General features: G+C 42.6%; 1 protein-coding gene across 1 annotated transcript; it reads left to right on the top strand.

Moving 5' to 3' along the window:
* The first annotated feature begins 9624 nt into the window (after nt 1–9624).
* Nucleotides 9625–12315, top strand: LOC139726657 (uncharacterized). The gene has a single exon (XM_071637645.1). The coding sequence runs from the start codon at nt 9625–9627 to the stop codon at nt 12313–12315; it is 2691 nt and encodes an 896-aa protein (XP_071493746.1).
* The last annotated feature ends 1071 nt before the right edge of the window (nt 12316–13386 follow it).

Genomic DNA, 13386 nt, shown 5'->3' on the forward strand with positions numbered 1-13386 from the left:
ACAAACAGGTTTCTGATAACATGTTTAGGAAACCTGTCTGGATCGTCACAAATTTCGGGCTTTCGAAAAGGCTTTCCTAAAGGGCTTTCAAAACAGCTTTGCGTTTATCAACTCGTGAAAATTCCTTGAAAGCTGTTTGGATAACCTGTTTCTGCCGAGAAAAGGAGTCGATAAACGCACCCATAGAAGTATTCGGTATTCGGCATTCGGTATTCGCTATTCGCTATTCGGTATTCGGGCACCGAATACACCTCTCCATCACCCGCACCGTCAACTCACCATCCCATGCAGTAAGGATTTCTTCCTCCTACATCCCAGCAAATGTTATTAACAATTTCTAAACTGCATCAGAATGTCAGTCTACATGCTTATTTTTGCTAAAGGGCAAATCCAGACCAAAAGTGTCATTATTTCATAAACGAGAGACGGTATACGCTGCAAGAAAATCGAACAAGCTCGATTCCCACTTTGCTGTACTATTCGCAGCTATTCGGTACTTTCGAATAGTGCCCTCTTATGTGAACCGGTGTGAGGAAATCCTATCGTTCGATTCAAGCTATTCGCGTGCCCTCGAAAAACGAGCCCGAATACCCGAATAGTATACTTCTATGTGAACGCAGCCTAATGAAGCAATATAAAGCCCATTCCTTTCCTACCTGTCTACAACTCCGTTATTAGGTCAAACAATAACAACTTGGAATTTCCACGAGATGAGAGAGACGCCATATACACCTGGACTATATATTGAGTTCAGTAATTCAGCACCTACAGTATTCCTGCTAGTTATGAAAGCGTCCACATTCCTACCTATCCTGTTACATCATATTACAGTACAGTATGTGTGTCTTTACATGACAATGAGGTTTATACCTGGACGAAATATGGTGTTATATGTATTGTAACTACTTACTGACCCATTTTAAGGGCTCTGCTGCTTGAGTATCTATGTTCAGCTAAATGAATTGTTATTTGGCGATAGCCAAATATTCCCATGAGCAATAGAAACACTCTAACCTCTGATACAAAACAAAGGAAATTGCGTGTTTATGTTCATGGGGTATGTATACTTGATGAAATAGTAAAATAAATGACATCGGAGTGAAGCTGAAATGCCTAAGAAAAAAGAAAAATAATGAAAGCCCTTACAGCTACAAGCCTGTGAAATTTTCCAGCAGTAAAAGCGATGAAGCGTCCAATACAAAACAAAGGCAAGTAGAGTGTGTGTCTGTTTACACGACAATGTGAATTGTACCTGGACGAAAGCGGTATTACCTCTATTAAAATAAAGAAAGAGACATCGCTTCTAACCACGTAACTAAACGGTAAGTTTCCACGAACCAAGATTGTGGAACGCAAGCTTCTACGTGAAAGATGAAGCATGACGGTCAGCCGTGAACGACACATCTTCAAAGGGGATAATTAGAAGTGGAAGGAGTGCCAAGCATATTGTCTTAGCAATTCAAAAGCAATGTCACCCTTACATTTAGGCATACCATAATTTCGCCTCTGAAATCAATGGTATTAATCATGCACCATTGCTTCATATTCCATAAACTTTGATTTACAAACTTTCAGTGAAACGTTTTAAAAAATAATTCTGTAACTCCGTTTGCAGTGATTGACTACATAAAGAAAGATATATCAAATTGAACGCTTAGCACGTATAACCCAGGGAGATTTCAGCCTGATATTCTGTTCTTCACTGCCCAGATGCCAACAGCACTCATCACCTACGGCTACGTGTAGAGAAACAGCCATGCTGAAAATAAAAGTTTTACATTGTTTACATTTTTGACATTGTTTGGGTCATTACGTCAGGCAATTTGGGGCATTTTTTCAATGACTTGTTTAGGCACCTCAATTCCAAATAGGAGTGGAACTACTATTTACTCTAATTGTCTTCTTTATGCTCGATACTCCTTAACACTTGGGCCTGGCCAAGAGTTGTGCCCCCATGCCCAAATATTGGTTGTTTCCAATATGGCTGCCATCCAGTTTGCATCCAATGTGTGAATCAGGGTACGCTGGCAGCGGGTAATATCACCTGCATGATCCGGTAAAGACTCTCTGCCAGCAAGTGATGATTCAGTGTAACCTGCAGAAATTGGTCTAGATCTATACCCTCGATCTCTTTCAAGACAGGGCAGACTCTGCGTCTTCAGTGAAGCACGCGATTAAGCCTACGTACATTGCACGGATCGGCACACAGATCTCCTCCACGACTAAACTGGATAGACATCCTGAGGTCAGACCAGCAGCGTTCTTATAGGTGCACAGCCACTGTACATGTATGCGATCATCAGAGTCTTCCACTGGCAATATCTAAACAGTTTGGGTGAAGGCAAGCTTGTCTCTATGATGAGTGCATTGCACATAGAGTATAGGATGCACGAGATGATAAGAAAGCTTCTTTTTGACTCACGGGATAGGCTACAATCCTTTCTCAGGCAGAGGTTCTGAATTATCGGGTCGTGCTCAGTCTGCACACAGTGAGCTGAACACCATATCAAGTATGCATTGTATGTGTGTAATGATTGTGTGTAATGATATGGGAAAAATGCATGGAAATATCAAAACACATGTTTATGTATTTTACGTGGAATCAGTTCCTGTCTGTTGTCTTGGCAGAAATGCATCAATCTTGCAATGTTGTTGTGTATCATTTTCCCTCTCCATCAAGAGTATATATGGAACATGTTGATCAAAGTTTTTGTGATGTTGGAAAATGCGAGGTTGTATTGCAGGTGGCCTATTGCAGGTGGCCTTCAATTTGTTTTTCACGGTATATTGGCATGTTTAACAGACTGTAACTCACCAAGATGCCTCTTGAAATGTTTTGAAAAACTTCTGCTTGATTTCACATGAGCGGATGATTATCAGTTGTCTTTCTGCTATCATCTTGTGTGAAAAAAAGTATTGTTTCTCTTCAAAAGATAGCGTGCCAATTAATCTGCACTTACTGTTGGTGCTCTGTCGGCCCTATAAAACATTCCAACCCACCTTCAGCCTAGGTAGTCTAGTGGGATTTTGGGAAAATATGAATGTTAGAGGCATTTTTTAGTAAAAGTTGGGAACCTGTCTATTTTGCATAATTCAAGTACGCTGAATCCAAAAATCTCAGTTTCCAAGCGGAATTTTTAGTCTGAGACCATCTAATTTGCATAAACAAAATGGCTCCCAACTCATTAATTTTTAAGGTGTTTCAATGATTTTATTCTCATAAAATCTCATAAGACATGCAGATATAGCAATAATTTCAGCATTCAAAGGTGTCAGGATAATGGATAGGTAATCACAGATCAATAACATTCACTTATATGCAAATTAAGACGTGAAATGTGCAAATTAAAAGTTGCCATGGATACAGCAATGCATTACAGTATACACGTGTAGTACTTGTTACCTTCCGTTTTTATTATTTTTACAAGTTATCGGGTAAAAAACAAAGTGTTCATGATGTCGTCAGAGTCCAATCAAAACCAAGTCTTGGAATCAATTCAGAAAAAAACTGATTGATACATATGCAAATATGCATGCAAATTAGTATGCAAGAGGATATAGAACTGGCTAGTTTTCAAGATTCCACAACGCATTGCCGCAACATATGAGTCTGAATCATAATAGTTATTATATCAAGACCTGTTCACGATTCTTGATGTGATAAAGAGAAACAGGAACAAATTCCAGCTATTAAAGAAAAAAATAATACGCACCTCTGTCATCTCATCTGCATGGTAAATTATGCAAATATTTGACCAATTCATGTGCATAACTTCCCCTTAATTGCTCTCACAATGTACCTTTGCGTATTGCAAGTATCGGGGAAACAAAGTGTACATGGTGCCGTCAGAGACCAAGGAAAATAAAGTACTGAAGTCAATCAATTCAGTAAAAAAAAAAAAAAAAAAAAAAAAAAAAAACCTGAATAATATTCTCTTAATTATATATGCAAATTGGTATGTAAGAGGCTACAGAAGCTGCAGCTTTCGAGATTTTATAACGAGTTGCGGCGATATGTAAAGCTGAATCATTAAAGATATCTTATCAAGACCTGTTCATGAGTCATGGTGTGATGAATATAAACAAGACCAAACTACACCTACTAGTAAAAAAAAAAATCACGCAACTTTAACCTCTCTTTTGCATAAAAGATTATGCAAATATTTGACACTTATCCATATGCATATATTTCCTACAACAAAGTCTTGCTATCAACATGTACCTATATAGATGTCATAAAAAACATATAAGTTATCGGGCAAACAAAGTGTACATGGTGTCGTCAGAGTCACTCTAAAATCAAGTACTGGAATCAATCAATACAGAAGAACTTAATAACACTTATGCAAATATGAATGCAAATTGGTATGCAAGAGGCTATAGACCCGGCAAGTTTCGTGATTCTACGACGCTCTTCTGCAATATATGAATCTGTCACAATATCACAATAGTTTTATATCAAGACGTATTCATTTTCATGGTGTGATAAAGAGATACAAGAACAAGCCACAGCTATTAACAAAATCCCTCGTATCTATCATCTCTTTCGCATAATACATTATGCAAATATTCGACACTTTCCCATATGCATATATTCCCTACAACAAAGTCTTGCTATCAACATGTACCTATATAGATGTAATGAAAAACATTTAAGTAATCGGGCAAACAAAGTGTACATGGTGTCGTCAGAGTCACTGGAAAATCAAGTACTGCAATCAATCAATACAGAAGAACTTAATAACATTTATGCAAATATGTATGCAAATCGGTATGCAAGATGCTACAGACCTGGCAAATTTCGAGTTTCTACGACGCTCTTCTGCAATATATGAATCCGTCACAATATCACAATAGTTATCATATCAAGACTTCTTCATTGTCCTGGTGTGATAAAGAGATACATCCCGCTTCTCTATCATCTCTTTTGCATAATAAATAATGCACTAAGTTTTTAGCAATTTCCCATGCATTTCCCTATTAGACAAAGTCTTGCTATCTATATGTACCTTGGCGTACTTAAAAACAAAAAACAAAACAAAACAAAACATAATCGAGAAAATAAAGTGTACATGGTGATGTCAGAGTCCCAGGGAAATCAAGTACTGATATCAATCAATACAAAAGAACTGAATAACACTTATGCAGTACAAATCGGTATGCAAGAGGCTATAGACGATAGACCCGGCAGGTTTCGAGATTATCCAACGCACTGCCGCAAACTATGAATCTGTATCACAATAGTCATTATATCACGACCTGTTCGTTATTCATTGTGTGAAAAAGGGATAAAAGAATTAACTGCAACGATTGAAAAAAAAAACCTATATCATCTTATTTGAATAATGAATTGCACAAATATATGTCATTTTCTATGATTATTTTTCCCTAAAACAAAGTCTTGCCATTCGAGTGTATTATGGCGTCATGAAAAAAAAAGAAGAAGAAGAAGAAGGAAAGAAAAGTTATCGGGTAATCACATTACAACAATGCTCTAGATACGTGCAAGTTCACTGTGTCTTTCCCTGTATTTGTCAATTTCACTGGATAAGTGCGTGTACATTTTCAATCTGCAGATGGATGTAAAATCAAGTGGCAACTTTCATAAATTTCGTCTGCGAACATGAAGTGTCTTTTCTATCTCTTCACCCGCTATGTAGGCTCAAGCAAAAAGAACATTGTCAGAAAATCCTTGAATCTGGAGAACCAGAATAAAACAAATACAGAAACGAGGGATCACTTAGCCCTTTTGTAATACTTCACTCATTAATACCTAAATGTTTAGGCTGTCGAAGATTGATATCTGAGTCGAAGAGTCTATTTCTCAATCGGGCTGAATTTAATTCTCTACATTCATGCAAGAAATTTCGTCAACAGATTGTTGTTGACATGCGCACACTGCTGCAGCTGCTGCTGTACATCGTAGGCCTGATTTGTGACAATTGCATCTCGATGTTCTGCATTGCGTTTGGCATGTACGTGAAATCATCTCAAGGCAACTTTGTGGTATTGGAGCTAGAGACATTAGTACAGGCTGTACACTCTAAGAAAAAAAGGTTCTCAAATGGTTCTCGTCGGCTCCAAAATGGTTCTCATCAGATGGTTCTCGCAAAATGGTTCCGATGAGCACCTATAAATGGTTCCCAATCGAAATGGTTCCGTTCGTCACCATTTGCTAGTATGCGACCCAGTCCCCGAGTGTTAGTTGTAGTACTCCTGCAGGTCAAACGATATCTTTAGGTCCACTTTCATTTTTCCCCTTGCTGTATATTCGAATGCCAGATGTAAGAATCACCAAAAGTGTGGTATTGATACAAAGATATTGTATGTGTTTCTACTGCTGTGATAATAAAAAGTACATATTGTTTCTTTTCGTAGACTAATGACTTCTCTTGGCTGCCGTGCCAACTGACAGTTGCAACCGGCCGAGCGCGCTTGATCAGATATGCGTTACACGCGTAAACGTACACATATACCAGTCCTGCACTGTTGCACCACCGCATGGGAAACTTGTGTATGTAACCGCCGCGGCACGCGCCGCGGCTATGTAGCCCTGTGCTGCCTGCCTATGCAAACCTACCACCACGTACAGCGTGCACAGTGTCAATGCAATACCATGCATACAAATGCAGCGCAGCAGCAGACGGCTAGACACAAATACACATACTAGGTCTATGCATCACACCCATAACGAACGGCACCCGGCAACGTTTGATATAGGCATGAATTTTTGTCAAAAAGGACTGGAAACGTGTCACTGTCAATTCCATTTTCGCCATGGCAGTCATCACAATTCAGGAGAATAGGTAAGATTTTTAGTTTTAATGTGGTTTTATCTCATTTTTAGATGACATTCGTTGGTGCACAAAATCAAGTTAGATTCATCACTCAGTTTTCGTTTTCAGTCAGTGTAGTGATTAACCTTTAACGGTAAGATCCTAATGTTAGATCTAATTTGATCGAAGCTGCTATCTTGTGTAGTGTTTACCAGGTACAGTACTCAGTAGATCCAGATCTAACAATAACATGTTAGGCCTAACACTTTACAATTAGAAATTTGGCATAGCAATTGGCTAGCCTGAACAGACGCCATGCGGAGCATGGGCCATGTCTGTCATGTTTTTACAGCGACTGGGCCGGGCTACTATAGCTAGGCCTGCATGTAACGTTTGAAATGCCTACTAACTCAAGTCTACTAACTCCAAAACACAGCCCGAACGCCGAATGCAAAGATATAACTGTGTACAAGGAGCTAGCGCCCCGGGGTAAGGCCTAGACTGTCTATACCGGTACATGCAAAAAGGAAATTTGTTCTAGCTGTTATAAGTTTAATATAACTGTTAGTTAGAAGTCCTAGTTTTAACGTTAACGTTTATGAGCCAACTACGAAGTCTGTCTACAGCCCAGGCAGTAGGCCTAGACAAGGTGTCAGGTCGAAATCTCTTCAGTATGTTTTCAGGCTTGTTCTAAGTAAGGAGTCACGTCATGTAATGCCATGTTCTGTTTATCGAATTATAGCAATGACTTTGTTTTATTAACGCGGTGTAGGTCTATTGTATCTTTCAATTCATATGTCAGGGAAGTGGACACACCAACATGCACAGAAACCAAGGAACAAGTAACTCCGGCCAGGACGATAACCAGAACGTACGTGTTTGGGTCGCTGGAGCGGTTAGGGAACAAGGTAGACTCCACTTTGATCAGAGAGACAGCCCGTGACAGACCGTTGACAGCATCGGCCAGAACCGTAGGCTTAACACTAGCCAAGAACGAGCTGGGCAGCCACAAGAATTCATCGATCAGAATAAGAGCCCGGGATAGCCCATTTACAGCATCAGCCAGAACCCTGGGCTAGTCGAGAATTAGCTGTGTGGCTAAGACAATACATTGATCAGAATGACAGCCTGTGATTGCCTGTTGACAGCATCAGACAGAACCCTGGGCTAGTCAAGAATGAGCTGGGTGACCAAAAAAAATACATCGATCAGAATGACAATTTTAGCCTGGATAGCCCGTTCACAGCATCGACCAGAAACCTACGCTCGCCAAGAATGAGCTGAGTCAAAGAGAAAACCTTTGAGAAATATGTAGATAGGGTAGGTAAGTCCGTTTGCATTGACTTTATAGTGTATTTTATAGCTGCTCTTTCTGAATCTGCTGTCAACCAAAAATTCAGGTCTGGCAACTTTTTGTTGGTTTGTGTGATGGAGGGTCACCTGTTTTGCTATGATCCCAATACAGTGTACAGTATTTGCAACTTACAATGTACCAGTGATGTATTGGGGGGGGGGGGGGGGGTAGACGTAATGAGATCAGACCAGATGCCAATCTGACAAGTGGAGTCATTCATAATTTTAAACTTTAAAAGCACAAACGGAAAATGCTCTTTATACTTCTCCAGTCATTGTGTGGTCGATTTCTGCACACTTTTAAAGTTTGCACCTAGACTGGTAAAACTTATTGCATTTATACCCAAGCAGGAATTACGTATTGTGTAGAGAATTGAAGATTATGTAATTTATTTCAAAGCACTGATGCACCTCTTGTCACCAGTGTCACGAGTGGAGTGACAGACGCTCTCCTCCACTGAGGTCAATTTGCATGGAATTTGTAAATAAGCACTTAAGTATGTAAATTGATGCAAATTGTTTAACATGTCAATAGAAGACATTCCAGACCGCTCTCGGTAGAGCCACAGGTAGTGCTATGTGTGGCAAGGAGCGGCAGTATGACATCAGGCCGTGAAGGGGACATCACGCTGTGGTGCTGTCTCCGTGACACATTGTATGAGAATGGCCACTCGGTAACGGTGACAGGGGCCGCCACCCCAGTCATTATTAACTAGAGATACCCACAGATAGTGGTCAAGGGCCCACTGACACTGCAAGAGGCAGGTGCATAAGGGCGTAGACTGTCGACCAGCTCCGAGGCAGTAAGGGAGCATAGACTGTCGACCGGACTTCATTCCTGGATGCTGAGGAGACACCGCTAAGACGTCCGTCGGGAGAGCGACCACGCGAACGGCAATCGCGAAGAGTTGCTACGACAGACCACGCGACAGTCCATCCCAGCACCAGCGTAACGGGGCCCCGTCGTCGACCGACACCGTCGTCGACCTGCATTGCCATCGTCATACGTCGTCGTCATAAGCCATCGTCACACAACGTACATCCGTGACAGCCATTCGAGGTGAAATGAATCCAATTTGAGTTAAACATAGTAAAGTCCTAAGAGCCAGAAAGCCACTGAGCAGGAATAATTTATGTTCGTTTTTTCTCTTTTTATAATTTGCTGTAAAACCAATAGTCAGTTATAGACAATTAAAATATTTGAGTTAACTGAATGCACATTGTTTCCTCCGTTTCGTCTTGTATGAGTTACAGCCTGCCAACAGTTCTCAGAGGTTATGAAAATTTCTTTGTTCCGTTTATTTCCATATATAAGGATGGAAATCGGGCAAATGAAGCCGACGACTATAAAAGTCTGAAAGATACACTCTTGCGGCAGTTTGCGCTAACTGAAGAAGGCTTTCGCAAACGTTTTCGAGAGGCGCGGCAGAAAATGGGCGAATCATTTGGGCAATTTGCAACGCGCATAACCGGATATGCTACTAGATGGGTAGAGATGTCGGGTACAAGTAAGTCCTATGAAGGGCTACTAGAGCTAACGGTGCGTGAACAGCTGCTCGAATGTTGTGATCGTGGATTATCTGTTTTCATTCGTGAGAGAAACCCACGATCGGTGAAGGAGATGGCAGATATCGCAGATCGGTATCGGGACGCACACGGGCATGGCGGCTCCGGTAAACGCGCACGCGACGATAATAAGTCTCGTAACCAGGGCAACGAAGCAAGCCAAGCAAAGAAAGGGGGCACTACGTCACGTGACAACCAGGGTTGCTTTGTCTGTGGTAAGCAAGGACATTTTGCTTCCAAGTGTCCAGACCGTAAAACTGACCAGTCGAAAGTAACTAACAAGCAGTATGTGCCAAAGTCAAAACAGACGGGGGCAACATGTGTGGTAGGAGTATGCCCTACTCATGATGCTCATGAGAGAGGGAATGTTAGTGGCACACCTTCTGTTAAACTGATGTGTGGTCACAAGTTACCCCTTCTTAGCGGTGGGTGTAACGTAGGCACAGGCATGCCGACATCTGAAGGTATGTTGAATGGTAAAAGAGTTAAGGTGCTGAGAGACACTGGTTGCAACACCGTAGTGGTGAAACGTCAACTGATAGAGGAATCACAGCTGACTGGTGAGATTCAAACTTGTGTGCTCATAGATGGTACTGTGAGAAAAGTGCCACTAGCAAAAGTTGAAATCGATTCACCATACTTTGTTGGAACAACACATGCTTTATGTATGACGAATGCTATCTACGATCTAATCATAGGTAATGTTAGTGGTGCTAGGCAGCCTGGTGACGAGGACATCGGATGGAGCGGAGAGGATGCTAGGGAGAAGCCGTCAGCTGAGGAGATGACGACCTCCGGTTCAGAGGCAGAGTCCGCGGAAGCAGAGTCTTCGAAAGGGACAACGCAGAACGGCATCACAACGACCTCCGACAGTCGTGATCGTCCCCACACTGACGAGAGGGTGAAGCAGTCACCGACACCCCTACCTACAACCAACGAAAGTGCAGCAGTAGAGACAAGAGGCATGAGGAAATCGAAGGAACGGCCGTGGAAGAGACTAGGCTCAGCAGACCAGCCGACGATCACTGCAACCAGGGAGGAGATGATCAGAGAGCAGGCACGAGACGCTACGCTGGAGAAACTTCGAAAGTTGGCGGAGAAAGGTGAGGCTAAGGCTGTAGGGAAAGGAAGTGAGGTCAGATATTTTTGTCGTGACAATCTTCTCTTCCGTGAATACAGGTCTCCCTACGTCGAGAGAGGAAAGACATTCACGCAGCTAGTGGTGCCCCAGCCGTATCGCAGTGAAGTGCTCCGACTAGCTCACGACTCCCCTCTAGCAGGTCACCTGCAGACGAAGAAGACGGCTGACCGGATTCTCGCCCACTTCTATTGGCCAGGGATTCAAGCCGATGTCAAGCGTTACTGTGCATCATGCGATTCATGTCAACGCACCACGCCAAAGGGTAAGATAGGGAAAGTACCCCTGACCATCCCCCCTTTGATTGATACATGTTTCCGTAGAGTGGCGGTCGATTTGATCGGACCACTTGAACCGATCACTGAAAGAGGGAATCGATATATCCTGACGATAATCGATCTTGCAACTAGGTACCCAGAGGCGGTAGCGTTACCACGAATCGAAGCAAAACGGGTAGCAGAGGCGTTAGTTGAAGTATTCTCGAGGTTAGGCATTCCTAATGAGATACTCTCTGATAACGGCACTCAATTCGTTTCAGATGTGATGAAAGAAGCAGCTCAACTTCTGGGAGTGAAGCAATTTCACACCACACCATACCACCCGATGGCGAACGGCGCCTGCGAGAGATTCAACGGCACGTTGAAACAGATGCTGAGGAGGATGTGCCAGGAGCGACCTAGCGACTGGGACCGCTTCCTGCCAGCTCTTCTCTTCGCATATCGACAGGTGCCTCACGAAAGCCTTGGCTTTTCTCCTTTCGAACTCATGTACGGCCGAGTGGTGAGAGGACCCATGACAGTACTGAAAGAGCTGTGGACTAAGGAGATCCCTGAGGAGGAAACGAAGACTACGTACCAGTACGTCATCGATCTCCAAAACCGACTCGAACAGACGTGTGAACTCGCCAAAGAGGAGCTGTCCAAAGCATCAAGGAAGTACAAGAAACACTTCGACGTGAAGACGAAGGAGAGACGCTTCGAGTGCGGCGACAAAGTGCTACTCCTGTTACCGACGACGCGGAATAAGCTGCAAATGCAATGGCGAGGTCCATTCGAAATCGTGCAGCGAATTGCCAGAGACGATTACCGATTGCTAGTGAACGGTAAGGAAAGGACCTACCACGCCAATCTCATGAAGCGGTACATTGGGAGAGAAGACGAGAAAGTCAACGATGTCGAGAACGAAAACCAGGGACAACTGGAGGCGAACTACGTCAGTGTCGTGGACGACCAGGTAGATGATGACGGATCGGTGCCCATCTCATTTCCCTCCATCGAAGCGTCGGAAGGCGTGCATGACGTGAAGTGCAACGACGAGCTAGATGAGAAGATGAGGGAGGTAAAGACTCTCCTGCTGGAGTTCTCGGACGTCATGAACGATGTCCCGGGACGGACCGACATCATCGAGCACGCCATCGAAAACTTCCTCTCGAAACGCTTCTCGAAAACTGCTAAAACGCGAGCGCGTGTACCCAATCGCTGAGCGCGCGTGTACCCAATCGCTGAGCGCGAGTGTCTAGCTCTTGCGTGGGCGGTCAAAAAGTTCTCGTACTTTTTGTATGGCCGAGCATTCCAGCTGCAAACTGACCACTACCCGCTTGCTCATCTAACACACGCGCGAATGCAAAACCCAAGAGTCATGCGCTGGGCGCTTGCACTGCAGGCATATCAGTATCGTGTACAGGTAATCAAGGGCTCAGAGAATGTTGGGGCTGATTACCTCAGCAGATGCCCTACTGAGTAGAAATAGAGGTGTAAACAGCCCATGTTATCTCTATTATATGTGGGTTAATCAGAATGTAATTTTGCAATGAATTTATCGTTATATACATTGTATGCTAGGAGGTATATTGGAAAGCTACAGCATTACACAAATTATGTATGCTGAGTATGAGGTAAGATACGCAGTTGACTCATACATCTCTGAAATTATTTGACTGCTCTGAATCAGACACCCCGGTAAATACCGTGCATAAGAAGGTTTTGCACATTACATTTATTTTGTAGCAACAGCTAATGCACATAATATGCGATTAGCACAGGTATCATAATATTCTCCAATGTCATACTGGCCAACAAGGAGAGTCTATTGAAATTGTGCCGAAAGTGTCAATTTTGTATTGTGCGGTGCAAAAGAGGCAATTTTATTATTGAACTGTGGCTGGTATAATCACGATAATAACGCAGGAGTGTTAAAAGAGATAATATGATGACGTTTATATGTTATCCAATTGACTGAGTAAATCAGATTGTATAGTATATTGTGGAGTTTGTTGGTTCGATAGAATGCACATATAAACTGTCTCCATGGACAGCAGCCGACATTTGGAACAGTAGTCTGTCATGTATCACGACAAGTGAAGTTATGAAGCAGTGAATTGTTATAAGGGGTATAATGCTTTTGATTTAGAAGAGTAATGGTGAGAAAGTACTTACCTGCTACAGACATTTGATTTTTATTAGAGAAATGGCTATTGTTTCAGAGCGACTGTCATCTTAAATGGGGGGTTATTTGTCACGAGTGGAGTGACAGACGCTCTCCTCCACTGAGGTC

This window comes from Diadema antillarum, unplaced genomic scaffold (genome assembly GCF_040938485.1).
Source record: "Diadema antillarum isolate AM-2024a unplaced genomic scaffold, OU_Dant_1.0 seq00000094_RagTag, whole genome shotgun sequence".
Taxonomy (NCBI): Eukaryota; Metazoa; Echinodermata; class Echinoidea; order Diadematoida; family Diadematidae; genus Diadema; species Diadema antillarum.

What these genes read in the sequence shown, in the direction of transcription:
- LOC139726657 (XM_071637645.1), top strand. Translation starts at nt 9,625, where the DNA reads ATGTCGGGTACAAGTAAGTCCTATGAAGGGCTACTAGAGCTAACGGTG.